At 44.4% G+C, this 19897-nt stretch overlaps 1 protein-coding gene across 1 annotated transcript in view; it reads left to right on the forward strand.

Annotated features, from left to right (window-relative positions):
- The first annotated feature begins 15912 nt into the window (after window positions 1-15912).
- nuak2 (NUAK family, SNF1-like kinase, 2) overlaps window positions 15913-19897 on the forward strand; it is a 42735-nt gene continuing 38750 nt past the window's right edge. The window contains exon 1 of the mRNA XM_043716378.2: window positions 15913-16443. Within this exon, the coding sequence (XP_043572313.1) occupies window positions 16177-16443 (267 nt within the window). The 5' untranslated portion in view covers window positions 15913-16176. The remainder of the gene's footprint in view (window positions 16444-19897) is intronic.

Raw genomic sequence — 19897 nt, forward strand, 5'->3', positions numbered from 1 at the left:
GCCACAGAAGACCTATGCCACCATTCAATAAAATAATCTTATACCTCAACTCCAATCTTATGCTTTGTACTCACATTGCCTAATTCCCTCAATATCCAACAATTATCAGTTTTAGTCCTAAAGACAATCAACAATTGAAAACCACAGTTCTCATGGGCAGATAATTCCAAACATTCATAGCTCCAATTTTAAAGCAACCTCCCATCTTAGACCTAAATTGTCAACTCTATATTATGGAAACCCAGCTCTCTGCCTTTGCTTTGAACCATTTTTATATTGTACCATTGTTCCAAACACTAACATCAGGAACGTATCCACAGATTCACCTCCTCCATAATACCAGGTTCTTGTGCTCTGAGTCCCACAGCCCTCATTTTTAATCTAACATCTGTGTTCCTTGTCTGTAAATCTTTCAACAGCCTGTTTCGCTCTACTCTGTCCCATCTCTTCACAAATCAAACTCCTATCAAAGTACGCTGTAATTTCTTCTGTAATAACAAAACAGTGACCTTCTTCAGAACTGTATTTTTATGAGGAACATGCATCTATCTCAGACATTACTGCATTGTTTCTTCTCCATGGTTACCAATTTTGAGACTCAATGCAGAAAACAAGAGGAGAGTTTTTCTCTCAATGAGTTGTGATCCCTGCAAGGATTCATAACATTCAAAAGGAAATTGAACAAATAACCAAAAAGGAGGCACTTGCGAATGTGAAAGAGCAGGGAAAAGTGGAACTAATGGAAATGCTGCTTCATTGAGGGGAGCTAGTTGCATGGTGGTAATGTCACTAGATTAGTAATCAAGAGACGCATATTAATTCTCTGGGGACATGGTTTTTAATCCTGCTCCTGCAATATTGGAATTTACATTAATCTAAATCAGTTAATAGAAATGCAGAATTGAAGCAAATCTCAGAGATGGTGAATGTGAAACTATTATTGATTACTTATGAAAATCTATCTAGTTCACTAATCATAAGATCCCTACAATGTGGAAGCAGGCCATTCAGCCTATCAAGTCTACGCTGACTCTCCAAAGAGCAACCCACTCAGACTCAGCCTCCCATCCCTGTAACCCTGTATTTCCCTTAGCTAATTCAACCAGCCTGCACATCTAATGTCCTTACTCAGTGAAATAACTCAAATTCTATCAGGTCCAGCTGTCATTACAATCACTACACCCAGTCCGGTCTACACGTAATACCAGACCCCCAGCGATGTGGTTGACTCTAAACTGCCCTCTGAGATGGCCAAGTGAGCAACTTGATTGAAGGCCAATTAGGAATGGGTCTTGTCAATGCTATGTCACATCCCATGAAAGTATTTCAAAAAGTGAATATTAAGGTATGAGATCAATAACAATATTTTCTTTTAATATAAAACAAAGAACTGTGGATGCTGGAAATCTGAAACACAAAGAAATTGCTGGAAAAACTCAGCAGGTCTGGCAACATCTGTGGAGAGAAAGCAGAGTTAACATTTCAACTCTTCTTTGAAACAATAACTCTACTTTCTCTCCACAGATGCTGACAGACCTGCTGAGTTTCTCCAGCAGTTTTCATTTATGTCTCTCTTTCAATGTGTTGGTTGAGGGATAAATAATGTCCAGAAAGCAAGGTGAACTTCCCTGTGCTTCTCTGAAGTAGTGTCACAAGATATTTTAGACCTTTCCAAAAAAGCAGGCTAGGTTTTGGTCAAAAGGTGCCATCAATATCTCACGGCGAGTGTCAGCCTGGATCATAGGTTCAACTGTCCAGAATGGAATTAAATTCTCAGGATTCCAACTCTAAGGCAAGTGTGCCTGAACCAAGGTAACCATTGAAAGGGCTTTCGGCTTTGTACAAATGTTCAGTATCATTCCAGTTAAAACAGAGCAAAACACCAAAAGGATCTGAAAGCACTTTGATGGAACATTAGGGGTTCAGGCCAGACACAAACATCCGGCTTGTCTTGTTATGGGATGATTGAGCACTAGGTGGCAGTGGAGAGACTCATGACCCTGGAAAGTTACTAAATTATCCTGGCAGCACTCTGTGAGACCAATATAGTGCATGAGTCATGACAGACACCCCCACTTTTAGCCACAATAATCCTTAAAACCAACAAACAGAATAAAATCACCCACTCCAAGGATTTTGATTAATTAAAAAAACAACCATTGGAATGCATTACAATGCTCGAAATGCTTGCAATTCAGAGTAAAGAATGGTGAGAAGGCAGTGCTGCAGTTTGCAAAGCTGAATACTGGTCTCTCTTGACTATTCTATCTGTAATGAGCTTCCTGCATACCCTTCCTGTCCATTTTTCATCTTGCATTTTTTTATTTTAACAATGTATTAATCTTTGACGAGAGGGTGGGGGAGGCGGAGCTGGAAATTAAAAGCTAAGGAACTGAATTAAAAGCTCCTGAATTGAACAGATTTACAGGCCAGAAAGAGACCATTCACCTGATTTCAAACGGGTCTCCTTCCTCACCCCAAACCTAACCCTCCTCACCCCCTTCCTCATCCCAAACACTCCCAGCTTCAACATCGCCACGGTGGCACAGTGGCTCCTTGGCTAGCAGCGAAATGGACTTCGGTTCGATTCCACCCTTGGGTGACTGTGTGATGTTTGCACTTTCTCCCCGTGTCTGCGATAGTTTCCTACGGGTGCTCTGGTTTCCTCCCACAGTCCAAAGATGTGCAGGTTAGTTGGATTGGCCATGCTAAATTGCTCATAGTGTTCAGAGATGTGCAGGCTACATGGGTTAGCCATGGGAAATGTAAGGTTACAGGGATAGGGTGGGGGGTGTGGGTCTGGATTGGATGCTGTTCGGAGGACTGGTGTGGACCCGATGGGCTGAGTGGCCAGTTTACACACTGTAGGGATCCTATGATTCCTCATCCTCATCATCACCTTCCTCATCCCAACCTGAGTCTCTCACGTCATCAGCATGTCCACAACAAATAGAAACAGGAGTAGGCCATTCAGCCCCTCGAGTGTGCTCCGCCATTCAATAGGATCACGCTGATCCAGCATTCCTCACTTGCCCACCCTTTCCCCATAGCCCTATGTGTCTCAGCCTTAAATACACACAAGGACTCTGCCCCACAGCTCTCTATGGCAAGGACTCCCAAAGACTCACAACCGCTTAAGAGAAGAAATTCCTCTTCTGCTCAGTCTGAAATTGGTGCCCCTTTATTCTGAGACTAAGCCTCCAGTCCTGGACTCTCCCATGAGGGGAAATAACTTCTAAGCATTGACACTGCCATGACCCTTAAGAATGTCCTTCTATTCCTTTTGTATTTGTCTAATTTCATCTGAAACGCGCTTCAATTATTCATCTCAACCATTCCTGTGAGAGGGAGTTCCACATTCTCATCACTCATTATATAATGAGGTTCTTTCTGAGTGACCAGCTTGATTTCTCAGTGATTATTATTTAGTTTTGCTCCTCTCAACATGTGTGAACACAGTGTCTTTTCTTCAAACGCCTCCATTGCTTTAAGGATCTCTATGAAGTAATTGGTTCATCTGCCACTTCTCGTTCAAGGTCCAAACTGCTCTATCCTGACCTGATCACCAGAAACGTAGCTCTGGTAACATCCTTGTAATGTTAAAATGTTTAATTCCTCACATTGTCTGACTCCCTTTTACTCCTCCAGTTACAGGCTTTTCTTTGTGGTGGTGCATTCTGAACAATGCAGGACTATCAATGTTATCGTATCCAAATTTATAGACAGTTTGTAAGGCATTGTGTGGTTCAGCACTAATTATTACAAAGACCTGGTCCCTCTAACCTCTTTCTGTTGCTATAGTTGGCTGGTTTGGAATCTAGAGTGATATCAACAATATGGGTTCAATTCCTACACTGGCTGAGATTACCATGAAGGACTCTCCTTCTCAAACTGGCCACCCCTTGCCTAAGGCATGGTGACCCTCAGGTTAAACTATTACTGATTATTTCTCTCTCTCTAATGTTAAATATCACACAACGCCAGGTTATAGTCCAACAGATTTATTTGAAAGTACAAGCTTTTGGAGCGCTGCTCCTTCATCAGGTAGCTAGTGGAGCAGGATCATAGGACATAGAATTTATAGTAAAAGATCACAGTGTCATACAACTGATGAGATATATTGAACAAACCCAGATTGCTGTTAAGTTTTTCATCTTTTAGAATGGGTTGAAGGCTTTGAATCATTAATATGTAAATCCCTGAACTTCTTTCAAGTCACATTCCTGAGATAACTTAAGGTTTTATAAAAAGAGGTGACATCTCAGCTCACACAATATATGAAAGGTGTGAGGTTTAAGTCTGTCTGTATTCCAATCTTGAGTCAGACTGGTTCTATTTCCAAATTAGGAGTTTATAAAATATCCATTGACTGACTGCCTACAGATTGTGTGCTTTTTGAACAAATTAGAATATATCTGCAAATACAATTCTGACTAGCCTGCCCCACCATTCAAAACATTTTTGGCTGATTTGATTGTAACCTGAAATCCGTATGCTTGCTCACCCCAATTACCTCTCACCAACACCCCCATCCCAGTTCCCCCAATTCCCCCAGCCCTTGCTTGACAAGAATCTATCTGACCCTGCCTGAAGGTGCTGTATCCAATTCCTTCTGGGGAAGAGAGTTACACGACTCTCTATGAGAGAGAAAAAAACCCCAAATCTCTACCTTAAATGGCTGACCCCTTATTTTTAAACAGTAAGACCTAGCTCTAAGTTTTCCCATAGGAAGAAACATCCTTTTCCCACCTTCCCCTACATCAGGTTTGGCCCCAGGACCTCATATACAGAGGAACCTCGATTATCCGGCATTCGATTATCTGAATATTGGATTATCTGGCACGATCCCAAGGTCCCAATGCTCGGTTAAACTATGTTATCTGGCATTCGATTATCCTGAACCTGGTTAACCAAACAAAATACCGCCTGCCCATGTCCTTTGGATAATCGAGGTTCCTCTGTATTTGCAACATTCTGGGTGTGGATATTCAGTCAGGCAGAATATTGTGTGATACCTTCACAGTCAAATACCAACCCGAACCTCCTCCAAATACTGCAACAGCAATCACTGGCGAGCCCTTGTGAATCTATCCCCCAGCGAGAATTGGTACATTTATTGGAAGGAAGTAAAATTTGATTCGATATGTTTCCTGTGTCGCAGTGTTGCTTGATTAACTAATAGTTGCCACCTCTTCCCAGCTGAATAATTTGCCTGATAACATTGGTTTTGTTTTATTTCCGGTTGAACTGTGCTCAGCTGGGCACTGAATCATTCCTTCTTAAAGTGAGCGATGTTGGCTAGCAAGGAGCAAAACACATAAAGTCTATACAGACAGGCAGAGCAGGAGACAGGGACAAGTTTTAGTATTTGGTCCTTTTCAGTCTCTTCACTTCTTATATTCTAAAACAGAAATATTACCGAAAGAGCTTGGAAGGAAAATGCCCAGCTTTTAAACAGTAAATTATCTTAACTTGGAGGCTCAAGCACAAAATCTAAGTTGACACTCCCTGTGGAGTTCTGAGAGAGTACTATACTGTCTTCTGGATCAGAAATTGAACCAAGGCAAACTGTGCTTCCTACATTACAGCAGTCAGACTACATTTCAGCAATGAGTGGTCAGTAACCCACAGTTGGCTAGACAGCTGATTTGCAATGTATAGAGATGCCAGCAGCATGAGTTCAATTCCTGCACTGACTGAGACTACCATGAAAGACTTCCCTTCTCCAACTCTTCGCTTCGCATGAAGTGTTTAAAAACCACCACCACCAGTCATCTTTAGCAGCACTGGAAGGTAATGACTTTCCCTTGAACTTCATTGGCTGTAAGTCCTTTCAGGATGAGCTGAGGTTGTGAGAGGTAGAAGGGGACAGAATAAATGCTCCAAGGTGGCCAATAAAATGGCCGCCTGAAGATGGAGCTGATGACATCAGCTGGCCACAACAGGTTTCAGGATGTGTCTGCACAGATACTGCTGACATCACCACATTCCAGGCACAGGGATATCAGCACGTGTGCAAGATTGCCCCACATGCCCCACCTTTTCAGTTTTCTAAAAGTGGCGACCACTCCCCCTGTGCTGCCTTGGCCACTTCTTGCTCTCCCTCCAGTGTCTTCATGTCGGCTCAGCCCAGGGCATGGGGTTGGGTGAAAGTGGTTGCTTGGAAGGAAGAGAAGCCTCAATCAGCCAAGATCTTACTGTGTGTGTAATCACAGTGTGATTATATCGGCAGTGCCATCTTTGTGACAGGCAGCTGTCATTCTGTCACTAGGTCATGGCATCGCACTGCAACACAGTGCTTTTATTGCTCCACCTGGTGGTAGCATTCACTGGCCCTTATTGAAACACAAAACATCTCAGGCAGCGCAAAACTCCCTTCATGCAGCACTGGACTGGTGTGCCAGCCTAAAATATATCCTCAACTCTCTGGAATGAGACTTGAACCCACAGTTTTTGGCTGCGAGTTGAGAGTGCACTCCACTGATGCCAGGTTTGAAGGACCCTCAGACAGGACACTGACCAAGATCGTGAAAAGTACTAGAGACAATCGAATTAATGAAGAACTAATGCTGAGATTAGGTCAATTTTGGATTGAAAAGCCTGCAGGTACAGGGAGCAAGGGAGGACTGGGGAGAGCCTTTTGTGCTAAGGGAAAGAACAGATTACAGTAGGAGCGTAAATGATGAGTTTTCATTTCAACACATTGAGGATGAAGTGGGCAAGAAGAATGGCATGTTTGCAATATAATGCATTGCCACGGGACAGGTGGGTTTGTTTTGTGGTTGCTGAGGAATGCTTGCTTATATATAAGCGAACACAAAGAGGTGCTAATATCAACACGTCCTGACAGTTCTGTCTTTAACTAGCTCGAGTGAGGAATGGAAGGAATGCTGGTGTGTTGTGGAAACAACTTTCCCTGTTACTGTCACGGCAGGTCATGCTATGGATAAATTTCTCTTACTGCAAGATCAGTAAGGCTGTCGATTGAGCCCTTGGTGATCGAAGCAGAGATCATGTGTCAATGTTAAGGAATTGGTTAGTCAATGGAAGGAAAAGAGAGATGCATTAATTTTGGGAATGGAATGGTCATAAGGTGTTGGCTTGTGTCAAGGACAAATAACAAATACAACTGAAGGATGCTACATTGTAATTTCAATATAATGAAGACTCTGGGGTGAATGTGCCAGTGGGAATAGAGATCCCATGGGGTACATGAGTTACTTCGACCCCATTGCCGCAGTTTTTTTTATTCCTTTAGAGGACATGGGCACTGCTGGCTGGGATAACATTTATTGCCAATCCTTAATTACTCTTAAGAAGATAGCAATAAACTGCCTTTTCGATCAACTGCAGTCCATCTAGTGCAGGGAGATCCACAACGCTGCAGTTTCAGGATTTTGATTCAGTGACGTTGTAGGCTCCACAATACATTTCCAAGTCAGAATAGTGAGTGGCTTGGAATTTGCAGATGGTAGTGTTTCCATGTATTAGATGCCCTTGTCCTTCTCGATGGGAAATGATCGTGGGCTTGGAAGATGCTGACTAAGGGGTTTGATGAGTTGCTGCTGGAGATGGGACACACTGCTGCTACCAAGTGTTGCTTATGGAGGGAGTGCATGTTTTTGGATGTGATGCCAATCAGCGCTGAAAATGTGTTGCTGGAAAAGCGCAGCAGGTCAGGCAGCATCCAAGGAGCGGGAGAATCGACGTTTCGGGCATGAGCACTTCTTCAGGAAACGTCGATTCTCCTGCTCCTTGGATGCTGCCTGACCTGCTGTGCTTTTCCAGCAACACATTTTCAGCTCTGATCTCCAGCATCTGCAGTCCTCACTTTCTCCTGTGATGCCAATCAAGCAGATGTCAAGCTTCTTGAATGTTGTTGGAGCTGTGCCCATCTAGGGCAAGTGGGGAGTGTTCTATTGCACTCCTGACTTGTGCCTTTTAGGTGGTGGAAAAAATGTAGGGAGTCAGGAGGTAATTTGCTTTCCGCAGGATTCCTAGCCTCTGACCTGTTCTTGTAACCACTGTATTTATATGACTAGTTTGGTTGATATTCTGGTCAATGATAACACCAGGATGTTGATAGTGGGGGGTTTAGTGATGTTAACACCATTGACCACCAAGCATTGATGGTTAGATTCTCCCCTGTTGGACTCTGACACTTGTGTGGTATGAATGCTACTTGCCATTTGTCAGCCCAAACTAGCGTGTCCACAGGTGGTGACTTCCAAACTGGTCACCTTCACTCTCATTGTCATATTAAAGGGTTCCCATACTCCCCATCAGGGGCCCCTCCACGAGCTGTGAATAACACCAAGATTGTGAGCACAGTGGTACTGCAACACGGAGGCGCCTCATTTGCCAGCATGGAAAAGATGAAACAAAGGCAATGGGGCCAATGGGTCAGAGGGAAACCTAGAAAGGAAATTGGGCTGCAGCCTTACATCGCCCTGGCCCAGTGATTGGAAGTCCTTTCCCTGGCCTGGTCATAGTGAGGCTGCCTCAACTGAGCCTGCTGCATCAGCAAACCACAGGCTGTCTCCAAAATTCATTTGCAGAGTGTGGGTGTTACTCTCAGGGATCCTAACCCCTAACCCTGCCTCATTTTGCCGATAAGAAGGTTGTACCAAAAGCCTTCTTACCACGGTCCAGTGCTATTGGTGCACCCACAGTGCTGTAGGTGGGACATTCCGGTTTCACCCAGCGACAGGTCCAACTCATGATGGGATGTGGCTCGACACACCGAGTTTGGTAAATTATCGACGGTGCGAAAGGTCCTTAACTGCACTAATTGGCTGCATTCCCACATGAGTCAGGCAGCAACAAACCTGGCTTGTCCATCTTTGGATAAATCCCTCCAAGGTAAGAATGTGTTACAGAATGCCCTCCTTTTTCCTCAAATTCCAATTTAAAGTCATGTCACCATTAGATCCTCAATCAGTTCAAATCTTTGCTGATACATTTTGCAATCTTTGTCGGTGTCCTGCACTTTAAATCTTCAGGTTCACTTCAGACCTTAGCTCAGTGGATAGAACTCTCACCTCACAGTCAAAGTGCTGTGCGTTCAGGTCTGGCTTCAGAAACCTGAGCATATCATTTAGGCTGACACTTCCGTGCTTGCAGCACAAAGGGAGTGCTGTACTGCCTGAGGTGTAATTTTGCATTTACATAGAACCTTTCATATCTTTAGGTCATCGCAAAAGGATTTATGACCGTTGAATTTGTTCTGAAGTGTTGTAGGAAGCACAGCAACCAATTTTCGCACAGAAACCTCCCAAAAATGGCAATAAGGTAATGACCAGACAAACTATTTCAGTGACAAAAACAAAAATCGCTGGAAAAGCTCAGTAAGTTAGGCAGCATCGGTGGAGAGAAAGCAGAGTTAACATTTCAGGTCCTGTGATCCCCCTTCAGAACTCATTTAGCTGGAAGATGTTTGGCATATGTGCTTGAGATAGGGTGGGAGAAGGGGAAGGAATAAACAGTAGATGGAGATGGAGAGCAGAGAGAGAGAAAAACACAGCTGGGCAGTCAAAGGAAGAGGTAAAGGTCAGTACGGGAGAATCAATAGCTGGCATGGTGGCTCAGTGCTGCCTCACAGCACCAGGCTCCCAGGTTCGGATTCTAGCCTTGGGTGACTATCTGTATGGAGTTTGCACATTCTCCACGTGTCTGTGTGGGTTTCCTTTCGGTGCTCCAGTTTCCTCCCACAGTCCAAAGGTATGCAGGTTAAGTGACTTGGCCGTGATACATTGACCACAGTGTTCAGGGATGCGTAGATTAGGTGCATTGGTCAGGGTAAATGTAAAGTAATAGGGTAGGGGAATGGGTCTAAGTGGTGGTACTCTTTGGAGAGTTGATATGGACTTGTTGGGCTTAATGATTCTATAATTCTATGATGTTAATGGGGACCTGACAATGGGTTGTTCGTGGTAACAGCCCATCGATGACAAGGTTTGGTGTGTGTGGGCTGGGATAAGGAAATGGAAAAAGGTGAATCAAGCCCTAAAGTTGTTGAACTTGATGTTGAATCCAGAAAGCTGCAGGGTGCCCAAGTGGATAGGCTTGAGCTGACCTTCCCTGGAACACTGCAATAAGCCTAAGACGGACATGTTGACCAGGGAACATGTTGAAGTGGCAGACAACAGGAAATTCAGGGTCACTTCTAAGGATAGAAAGTAGATGTTCTGAAAAGTGGCTCCCCCAGCCTGTTATGTGTCTCCCCAGGGTACAGAAGACCACACTGTGAGCAGTGAATACAGCAGACAAGATTAAATAAAGTGCAGGTAAATCGCTGCTTCCCTGTAGGTGTGTCTAGAGCCATGGATGATAGGGAGGGAGGAAGTAAAGAGATAGGTATTGCACTCATCATGATGGCATGGGGGTGAGGGAAGGTGCTGGGAGTGGAGGACGAGTGCCCCAGGGTTTCCTGGAGGAAACACTCCCTGCGGAAGGTGGCCAAGGGAAGGGAGGGGAATATATGCCTGGTGGTGGCATCCTACAGGAGGTGGCACAAATGGCATTGTGGGAGGGAAGACAAGGACTGAGGGCCGAAGTACAGGAGATGGGTCAGACACAACTGAGGGCCCTGTAAGCTACAGTGGTGGGGAATCCTTGGTTGAGGCATCCGGTGGACATTTCAAAGCTCCCTGGTAGAAGCTGGCATTACCGGAACAGATGCCATGAAGATGAAGAGCCTGGAAGAATGAAATAGAGTCTTTATAGGAAACAGGGTGTGAGAATGTACAATTAAGGTAACTGTGGGAGCCCAGGAGATTATGGTGAATTTTGGTTGCCAGCTTAAACTATTTTAGTGGTATTGGTTGAAGGATAAATATTAGTCAGAATACTAGGGAATGGGCTGCACAGTGGCTCAGTGGTTAGCACTGCTGCCTCACAGTACCAAGGACCCAGGTTTGATTCCAGCCTCTGGCGACTGTCTGTGTGGAGTTTACACATTCTCCCCGTGTCTGCATGGGTTTCCTCCGGATGCTCCAGTTTCTTCCCACAATACAAAAGATGTGCAGATCAGGTGAATTGGCCATGCTAAATTGCCCATGGTGTTCAGGAGTGTGTAGGTTAGGTGTGTTATGCATAGGTAAATGTAAAGCAATATGGTTGGGGTCTGAGTGGGTTATTCTTCAGACGATCAGTGTGGACTTGTTGGGCCTAATGGCTTGTTTCCACACTGTAAAGATTCCATAATAACTCAACAATTCTTCCTCAAATCACACCACTACCTACTATTTTCTTGGCTCTCCCTTCCTCCAAATCTGTCTCAGTTAGGAAAATCACCTGAACTTTCTACACAGTAGGAATACGGCAAGCAGAAAAGGCACAACGGAGGAGAGTTCAGGGCATTATTGGCCTTTGACCCTGAGAGACAATTGATGTCAGGCAACCCTTGACCCCAAAGAATTACATCATCAGGACTGCACGGTCAAGGAAACACAAGACAGACAGTCTCTTACCCTGACATCACTGTTTATTTTAAAAAGATCTGTCACCAGTTCCTGAAAGAAACTTACCACAGGGAGAAATCACTGCAGGACAGCACATAGCAAAAGCAAATAAATCAGCTTTAAAATAGATGAGCAGGATTCTTTTTTTCTGAGGAAATGGAGGTTTCAGCCTTTAAAAGGAAATATACTTGCCTTTAAATAGAGATTGTGCACAACTTAGAAACACCTGAGAGAAGAACATATTTGGCTGCATTGAGGGGGTAATGGTGGTGCAGTGATATTGTCCCTGGATCAATAACCTAAAGGCAGGCTAATACATTCTGAGCCATCAGTTCAAATCCCACCACAGCAGCTGGAGGAATTTAAATTCAATTAATAAAAGCTCTAACTGAATGGTTTTTACTGGTGCAGTGGTATTGTCCCTACCAGGAGGCCTAGGTTCAAGTCCCACCTGCTCCAGATGTGTGTGATAATATGTCTGAAGTTGTTGGTTAGGAATATCTAAAATCGAAAGCTCCCAGTGATGGTGACCATGATAACTATTGATTATCAGGCAAAACACACCAGGTTCACTGATGCTCTTTAGGGAAAGAAATCTGCCATCCTTACCCAGTCTGGCCTGAACGTACATCCAGGCCTACTGCCCTCTGCAATTGAATCTTCACTGCTCTCTGAAGTGACCCAGCAAGACATCTGGTTCAAGAACAATTATGTATGGACAACAAATGCTGGCCTTGCCATTGATACATACATTCTCTAAAAAAGAACGAAGAAAAGTCATATTCCAATGTGCACGGCAGCTGTACTCCATGGCAACATCTCACAGTTAACAACGGGTTGAGGAAGAAAGGACTCAGGAGAGAAATCCATTGCCTTCGAGAAGCTGATTGCTTGGGATCTTACAAATGCTGTCTGAGGGATAGATTCCCAGACAGTAAGAATGAAAAGATTGAAAAAGATAGGAAGAGAAAAAGGAACATAAAAGAAAGAAAGGATTTGCAGCCAATTAAGTGTAGCCACTGTTGTATTGCAAGAAACACAGTAGCCACTTTGTACACAGCAAGCTCCCACAAACAGAAATGTGATAAAGATATGATAATCTGTTCAACTGATGTTAGTCGAAGGATAAATATTGTCTTGTAGTCTGGGGAGAACTCTCCAGCTCTTCATCAAAGCAGTGCCATGGGATATCTTTCACCCACCTGAAAGAGCAGACAGATCCTCAGATTTAGTGCCCCATCTGAAAGATGACACCTCCGATAATGCAGTGGAGTGTCAGCCTGGATTATGTGCTAAAGTCTCTGAATGGGACTCAGATCCTCCTGATAATAACAGGCATATGTGCTAGTAGGCTAAGGGAAGCTGGTAAGCAAACAACATCGGTACTGGAGAGTGCAAGTACTGGAGAAATCCATGCTACAATATAATCATGTATGGTATTTATTGTGTAGTATTGCTGAATATATGTCTTCCTAATGCAAGGAATTTTACCAGGGACTTTACTGGTTTTGATTATGAGCTCTTTGTTTTTCAGTGATTGCGTCACTGATGATTAATTGCAGGCACCATGTCAATCAAACAGACTCAGGAAAGCAAAACAATGCTGAATTCCTGATGTCGCTATGTGACTGGAAGTCACCCAGGCGCTTCCCGTCGATGTCTGCTGGAGTCACTGTGTTCATATTTAAACTGAAAATCAATTTCAGGGAAAACAAAACCTTCCGAAATCCCATTTGGTTTCCCACTGAATTCTTTAGTGGAACAGAAAGTCCAGATAAAATATTAAATTTGTCACCCTCCCTCCGCCCCACCCCAACCTCCTGACAGATCTGGTGAGATCACCTCTCTTAGCACAGGTCTGCGATCTATCTTAGGATCTTCCTGCTCTGTCAGTCTGGTTCATTTCCACATCAGTGCATTTAAGAACTTAACAACAACTAAATAGGTAACTGACGAGTAAATTAAGGCTTTACATTTGTACAAGGTTACATTCATTGCAACAACAGAAGGCCATTCAAAACTCAAAGTCCGTTCTGCCATTCAACCAGATCATGCCTGATTTTTGCCTCAACCTAATTTACCGTACCTGGCTTTGCTCCAAATTCCTTGATATCTTATTTATCCAAAACCTATCTATTTTGGTGCAGAAAAATTAAACTGACTGCCTTCCCCAGACTCTCAAGCGCTCCTGCACCTGTCATTTTGGGGAAAAAAGAACACTACTTCTCTTTGGGAACCCCTTGGTTTCTCATTACTTAAGCCTTTCTGTAAGCTGCGGAGAGGTGGTGCTAACCATTGTCTTATCCCTAAGGGCCAATCCTTGCAATATTTTACCACTAGGATCTTGTGAATTTGTACTGCCCCAAAATTAACACAGGCAAAAGAAAACCTTGCAATTTGCCAAATAATGAAATGGTAGCAATTGTGCAGATTAGCTAGTTAATATTTGTGGTTATTGTTTGCTGAGAAAACATAATTGTTTTTGGACCTTGTACAGCCATTGTCCCTGGGTTGGAATGTTTCCAGTCCTTTACTGACCCAGACTGCTGACCATGCTTGTGGTAGTTTGGATCTCTGCACCTCCTAGTGGGCAGATCAAGACTTACAGAGGCAGGAGCTGTGCCAGTTGGTTGTGCCTCATAATCGTGGGGAGAGGAGACAATTAATCATCATCTACATCACCACACACACACACACACGGCTAGAAAGTCATCAAAGAAGGGCCAGGCTCAGACTCCACTGCAATGTCGTCTAAGTGGAAAAGCTGTCATACCCACTTTGATTTTGCAGGGCAACCATTATCAGCGTGAATGCTGAAAGGATGTTTCCTCTTGTGGGGAAAAAAACTAAGTTAGAGCGCGCAGTTTAAAAATAAGAGGTCTCCCCTTGGAGAGGGAGATGAGGATTTTTTTCCCTCCGAGATTAGATAGCGAAAAAGATTTCTTTCGTCTAATGGTGGCAGGATCATTAAGTATTTTTAAGGTGGAGGTAGTTTATTGACTGACAAGGGCAGACTCTGATTTCCAGCATCTGCGGTCCTCACTTTTGCCGAGTCTATGGTTACTGGTGCGTGGCAGAAATGTGAATTAAGAGTATGATGCTGGAAAAGCACAGCAGATCAGGCAGCATCCGAGGAGCAGGAAAATCGACGTTTCGGGCCGGGGCCCTTCATCAGGAAGGAAGCAGAAATGTGAAATTGAGTGCACAGGCAGATCAAACTTGGTCTTGTTGAATGGTACAACAGACTAGGCAGAACTGAACGAGCTGCTCCCAAATCACACAGCTGTGGAGCCACCAACTTTCGGGAGAGGCAGAATGGGTCAGAAGACATTGCCCCCTGCACGACATTGCAAATCATTCATGCAAAAAAAGACACAGCTTTCGGCATTTTCAATATATTTACGGAGTTGGCCAAATGACGGTAGAAGCGTTCGCCGCGAAGTCACTATCTTCATGCAATGTGTAGGCTACTCATTTTCGTGAGAAACTCAATACAGCGAATACAAGCAGAAACCGATTATGCTGTCAGGTGATCCGGGGAATTCTTTCCGAATTGCTAATCCTCTCCAGGGCTGTTGTTTCTCAGTTGGGGCATTTTAGCTTCCTTATACAAATGTTGTTGACGTCGCTTTTCACTTGTTTTTAATTCCGTTAAGAAAGGCTGATGTAATCGTGTCCCACAATTCCGACCGGCTAGCCTCGGGGCCAGGCCACCTTGATATTAATTCTAATGAAAGGATATCGACCTGAAAGGTTAGCTCAGTTTATATGCAGATCTTGACCTGAGATATTGGGAATTTCTGGCAGTTGCAGTTTTTATTTTAAGCACTCTCTGAATTTTGCATGAATGTTAATGTAATGAGATTGGCCTGGTTACCCTCCTGGTTGACAATTCCAGTCCGCCTGGATTGAATGGGTATTCTGATTAGCTGACCCCAGTCTGGGTACAGGGAAGGGATGGAAAGTTACCTGAATATTTCTAGGTAAAAACAATGACTGCAGATGCTGGAAACCAGATTCTGGATTAGTGGTGCTGGAAGAGCACAGCAGTTCAGGTAGCATCCGAGAAGCAGTAGTGAATATTTCTAGGCTGAGTGAAGGAACTAAGAGAATGTAGAACTGTTGTCACTTCCCAAAATCCCCTTGTTTCTGTCTCTCCCGCCTGCAGACTGACGAGTGGGCTAGAAGCATGAAGCGCCTGGCAACCAGACTTTCTCACAGTCGGGGTGGGCGAGTGGGCAATCTCTTCGAAGAAACAGGGACAACTTGTCGTTCAGTTGGTTCAAAAGCGAAAGAAGGGAAGAGTTTTTTTGGTAAAGATTGTAAGATTGGCTAGAGAGCCGTGACGTTGGGAGGTGGTGGTGGCTGTGACGTTGATGTGGGCGGGGTTATGCTAATGAGCGAACCGCTGAAGGTTCTACACGCGACTGGGATCTGGATTGTTGTAACAGTGTTCGAGACAGAGAAACATAGAGAGAGAGGGATACAGTGTAACCTAGAGAGGGATACATTGTAGCAGACATTGGTTACAGTGTATTCATTGCGCCTCGACAATGAGAGAATAGTCATTGTAAATATGGGTGACTTTATTTACCAGCAAGCTTTGATTTTCTGAAATTGTACCGTTTCTTCCTCGCTCTTCCACTCCTGTTTCAGCCTCCCGATACTTTTCTATCCCTCATTCACATCCCAGTGCTTTCTCTCTCTCTTCCTGATGGATCCAGCGTCTCCGTGTCCGAGCCGGGGCTCGGCTCCAGGCGCTGCCTGCCCTCTGTCTCCGGGTGGCGGTAGGGATCCGGGATCCTCTCCGCTGGCCTCCCGCTGCTGCTCCTCCTCCTCGCAGACTCCGGAGCTGAAACGCCAGGCGGTGAAGAGGCACCATCACAAACACAACCTGAGGCACCGCTATGAGTTCCGAGAAACCCTGGGCAAAGGCACTTACGGCAAAGTGAAAAAAGCAGTCGACAGATCCGGCCGAGTGGTGAGAAAGGCTATAATTCGCAAATCATTTAAAATTGTTGCCAAGTGAAGGTCTGCTTTCTTTTCTGTCTGCTGGGTGGGTTAAGGGCGATTTGGGAGGTTTTGGTGGAAGATGCTAGCGTCCAGCAGCCATTCCCCAAACAAAATGAGCTCCTCCAAAACCGGCGCCTTAACGTGAATATTCCCGACCCCAGGCTGCTGCTGGCTGTATCGCATTTCTTTTTGACAGCTGTGGGACATAGTACGGTTAACCAAGGGCGGAGGTATTCATAGAGTCATAGAGATGTACAGCACGGAAACAGACCCTTCGGTCCAACCCGTCCATGCCGACCAGATATCCCAACCCAATCTAATCCCACCTGCCAGCACCCGGCCCATATCCCTCCAAACCCTTCCTATTCATATACCCATCCAAATGCCTCATAAATGTTGTATTTGTACCAGCTTCCACCACATCCTCTGGCAGCTCATTCCATGCATGTACCACCCTCTGTGTGGAAAAAGTTGCCCATAGGTCTTTTATATCTTTCCCCTCTCACCCTGAACCTATGCCCTCTAGTTCTGGACTCCCCTATCCCAGGGAAAAGACTTTGCCTATTTTCCCTATCCATGCCCCTCATAATTTTGTAAACCTCTATAAGGTCACCCCTCCGCCTCCGACGCTCCAGGGAAAACAGCCACAGCCTGTTCAGCCTCTCCATATAGCTCAAATCCTCCAACCCTGGCAACATCCTTGTAAATCTTTTCTGAACCCTTTCAAGTTCCACAACATCTTTCTGATAGGAAGGATACCAGAATTGCACGCACTATTCCAACAGTGGCCTAACCAATGTCCTGTACAGCCGCAACATGATCTCCCAACTCCTGTCCTCAGTACTCACTTGCCCCAGTTTCCCTGTAGACTTTGTTTTTTAAACCAAATGTTCATGGTGGAATATGTATGTCAGAACAAATATTTCCAGTCATTATGAGTTTGTTTTTCACTGTAACTGGCCCAGCTATTCTGAATTGAATATGGATTGTGTAACTCTTAATTAAAAGCTCACAATCTGTCTGAACACGCTGTCATTGAAATGATCTCATGGCATTATGTCCAATGTTATCACAATAGCTGATGGTTGTGGCAAGCTGTATCTGCAGAGTGACTGCTGGTGAAGTCAAGTATTAATCCCACTTCCTCCATGCACCTTCTCCTCAACATCTGCCTGTAAAGGGTAATCCAGCCTCCCGGCCAGTTAGGGTGCCGATAGGTCAAATGCCATGCTTATGTTGCATGGGGATTTCTTTATTGAGAGGTGCAGTTCACTCGTTAACCTGGTCATGGACAGAAAACCCTCTTTCCCAAAGTTTAACAGGAAAGCCTAAATGTTGGCTGTACACTGACTGCAGATTGTTACCATGTCCCAATATTGATTCTCTTTCCCCAGCCCAATGCTGCCCTGCTATCTGGCCAAGTTGAGAAGTTCAGGAGTTTCCCTATATATGGTTCTATAATGTTCTAATCGGGAATCCCCTTATTCTGTTGGGTTCCCCAAAGATTTTATATTGGAAAATGTGGAGATAGCTCCACCACCACCCCCTCAAAAGAAAAGGGTGTGACACTGAATTTCAATTTTAAAAAAACCTCTCCAAGACTTGCTGGTTAAGTATAGTCTGCATTGTCATGAGAACAATGGTAGGGGTCAATGGATTGGAGGTCCAGGCTGACCCAGATAAAACTCCAGGGGTTAGGTAACCACCTGTTTCCTTTTAGAGAAAGCAGGTTAGTCCCCAGTAGTCCTGGGCAGATTTATTAAAGGCAGTCAGTCTGTCTTTCTATTTTCTTCCTTCCTGTGACCATGCTACCCTTATCAGTTAATTTTCCTTTGATTCAAAAGGAATCAGTGGTTGGTTGCAATTTTTGCAGGAGGTTTTGAAAGGAGAGAAATAATGGGCTTAAGTTGAACACCCATCTGAAGATGGGCCTGTCTTGCCCCACAACGTGATTAGTAAAGGGTCATTTCTGAGTTGCCCAAGGTGTTTTACTGAGACAGTGCAGTGGATATGTGAAGCATGATGGCATTTACAAGATGGAATACATGGGTAGGAGGTGATGGCATAGTGGTATTGTCACTGGACTAATAATCTAGAGTCCCAGTCTAATGCTGTGGGGCAGCAGTTCAAATCTCATTACGGCACCTGGTGGAATTCAAAACTTAAGTCTGGAGTTGAAAGCTTATCTCCGTAATCTTGACAATGAAGACCAATGTCATTTGTTGTGGAGTCATATGTTTCTAAAAACAAAAATCTGGTTCACTGATGTCCTTCAGGAAAGGAAACTTTGGTGCTGGAAAAAGCACAGCAGGTCAGGCAGCATCTGAGGAGCAAGAGAGTCAATGTTTCGGGCAAAACCTTTCATCAGTCACTGAAATGTCGACTCTCTTGCTTCTCAGATGCTGCCCTGACCTGCTGTGCTTTTTCCAGCACCACGCTTTATTGACTCTGACTTCTCCGGCATGTGCAGTCCTCATTATCTCCTGGGGAAGGAAATCTCCTGACCTTATTTAGTCTGGCCCATGTGATGCCAGACCCACAATAATGTGATTGGCTTCCTCTGAAATAACCCTTGCAAACAACTCAGATCAAGCTTGATCAGGGATGGGTAATATATGCTGATCTCATCAGTGATACCCACATCCTAGGAAAGAATAAAATAAAGTGCAGAGAGTTGTTGAAGTTGCTGAATGTCTCAGTTGAAATTCCTGGCCAATGTGACCTCTGCAACTGCAAAGAATGCCTTTCAGTCTTTGTGTGTGCATGCGTGAGTGTCCGGGTGTGAGCTCCCCGAATCCTATCCTGACGATAAATTCCATCGGAAGGCTGAAATTAAAATTGCTGCTGTTTGTGTCCATGCTGGGACTTAGCATTCTGAGTTAACTTACAATGATCCAGTGCAAAATGATGCCATTTGGCCTTTCCTGCCTGTCTCAGCGAATTAGTTCCATTTTCTTCTGCCTGTAAATTTTATTCCTTCATGGATTCATCCAATTCCTTTTTGAGAGTGATCATTGTGCTGCCACCACCCTCTTAGTCTGGTGCAAACCATATCATGACAACATGTTGCATTGAAAAATTCTCATCTTCCCCATCCTCCTCCCTTCTGGCTATTTTGACAATTGCTCAAAATCTGAGTCCTCGGGTTACGTTGAGTGAAGTGATGGTCAGAAGTCTGTCACTGGTGGTGACATCTTAGGGCTATATGTAAGAAAGCATCCAAGGAGCAAGAGAGTCAATGTTTTGGGCCGGATCCTTCTTTGGGACTGGGGATGTCCTGAAGAAGGGTTCTGCCTGAAACGTTGACTGTCTTGATGCTGCCTGACATGCTATGCTTTCTTCATTGCTTCGCTTAGCCAATTCTCACCCTCCAGCATGTGCTATCCTCACTTTCTCCTATATGTAAGAAATGCAATGGTACA

Source organism: Chiloscyllium plagiosum, unplaced genomic scaffold (assembly GCF_037043375.1).
Source record: "Chiloscyllium plagiosum isolate Xiang-an unplaced genomic scaffold, Cpla_swu_hap1 HiC_scaffold_26, whole genome shotgun sequence".
Classification (NCBI taxonomy): Eukaryota; Metazoa; Chordata; class Chondrichthyes; order Orectolobiformes; family Hemiscylliidae; genus Chiloscyllium; species Chiloscyllium plagiosum.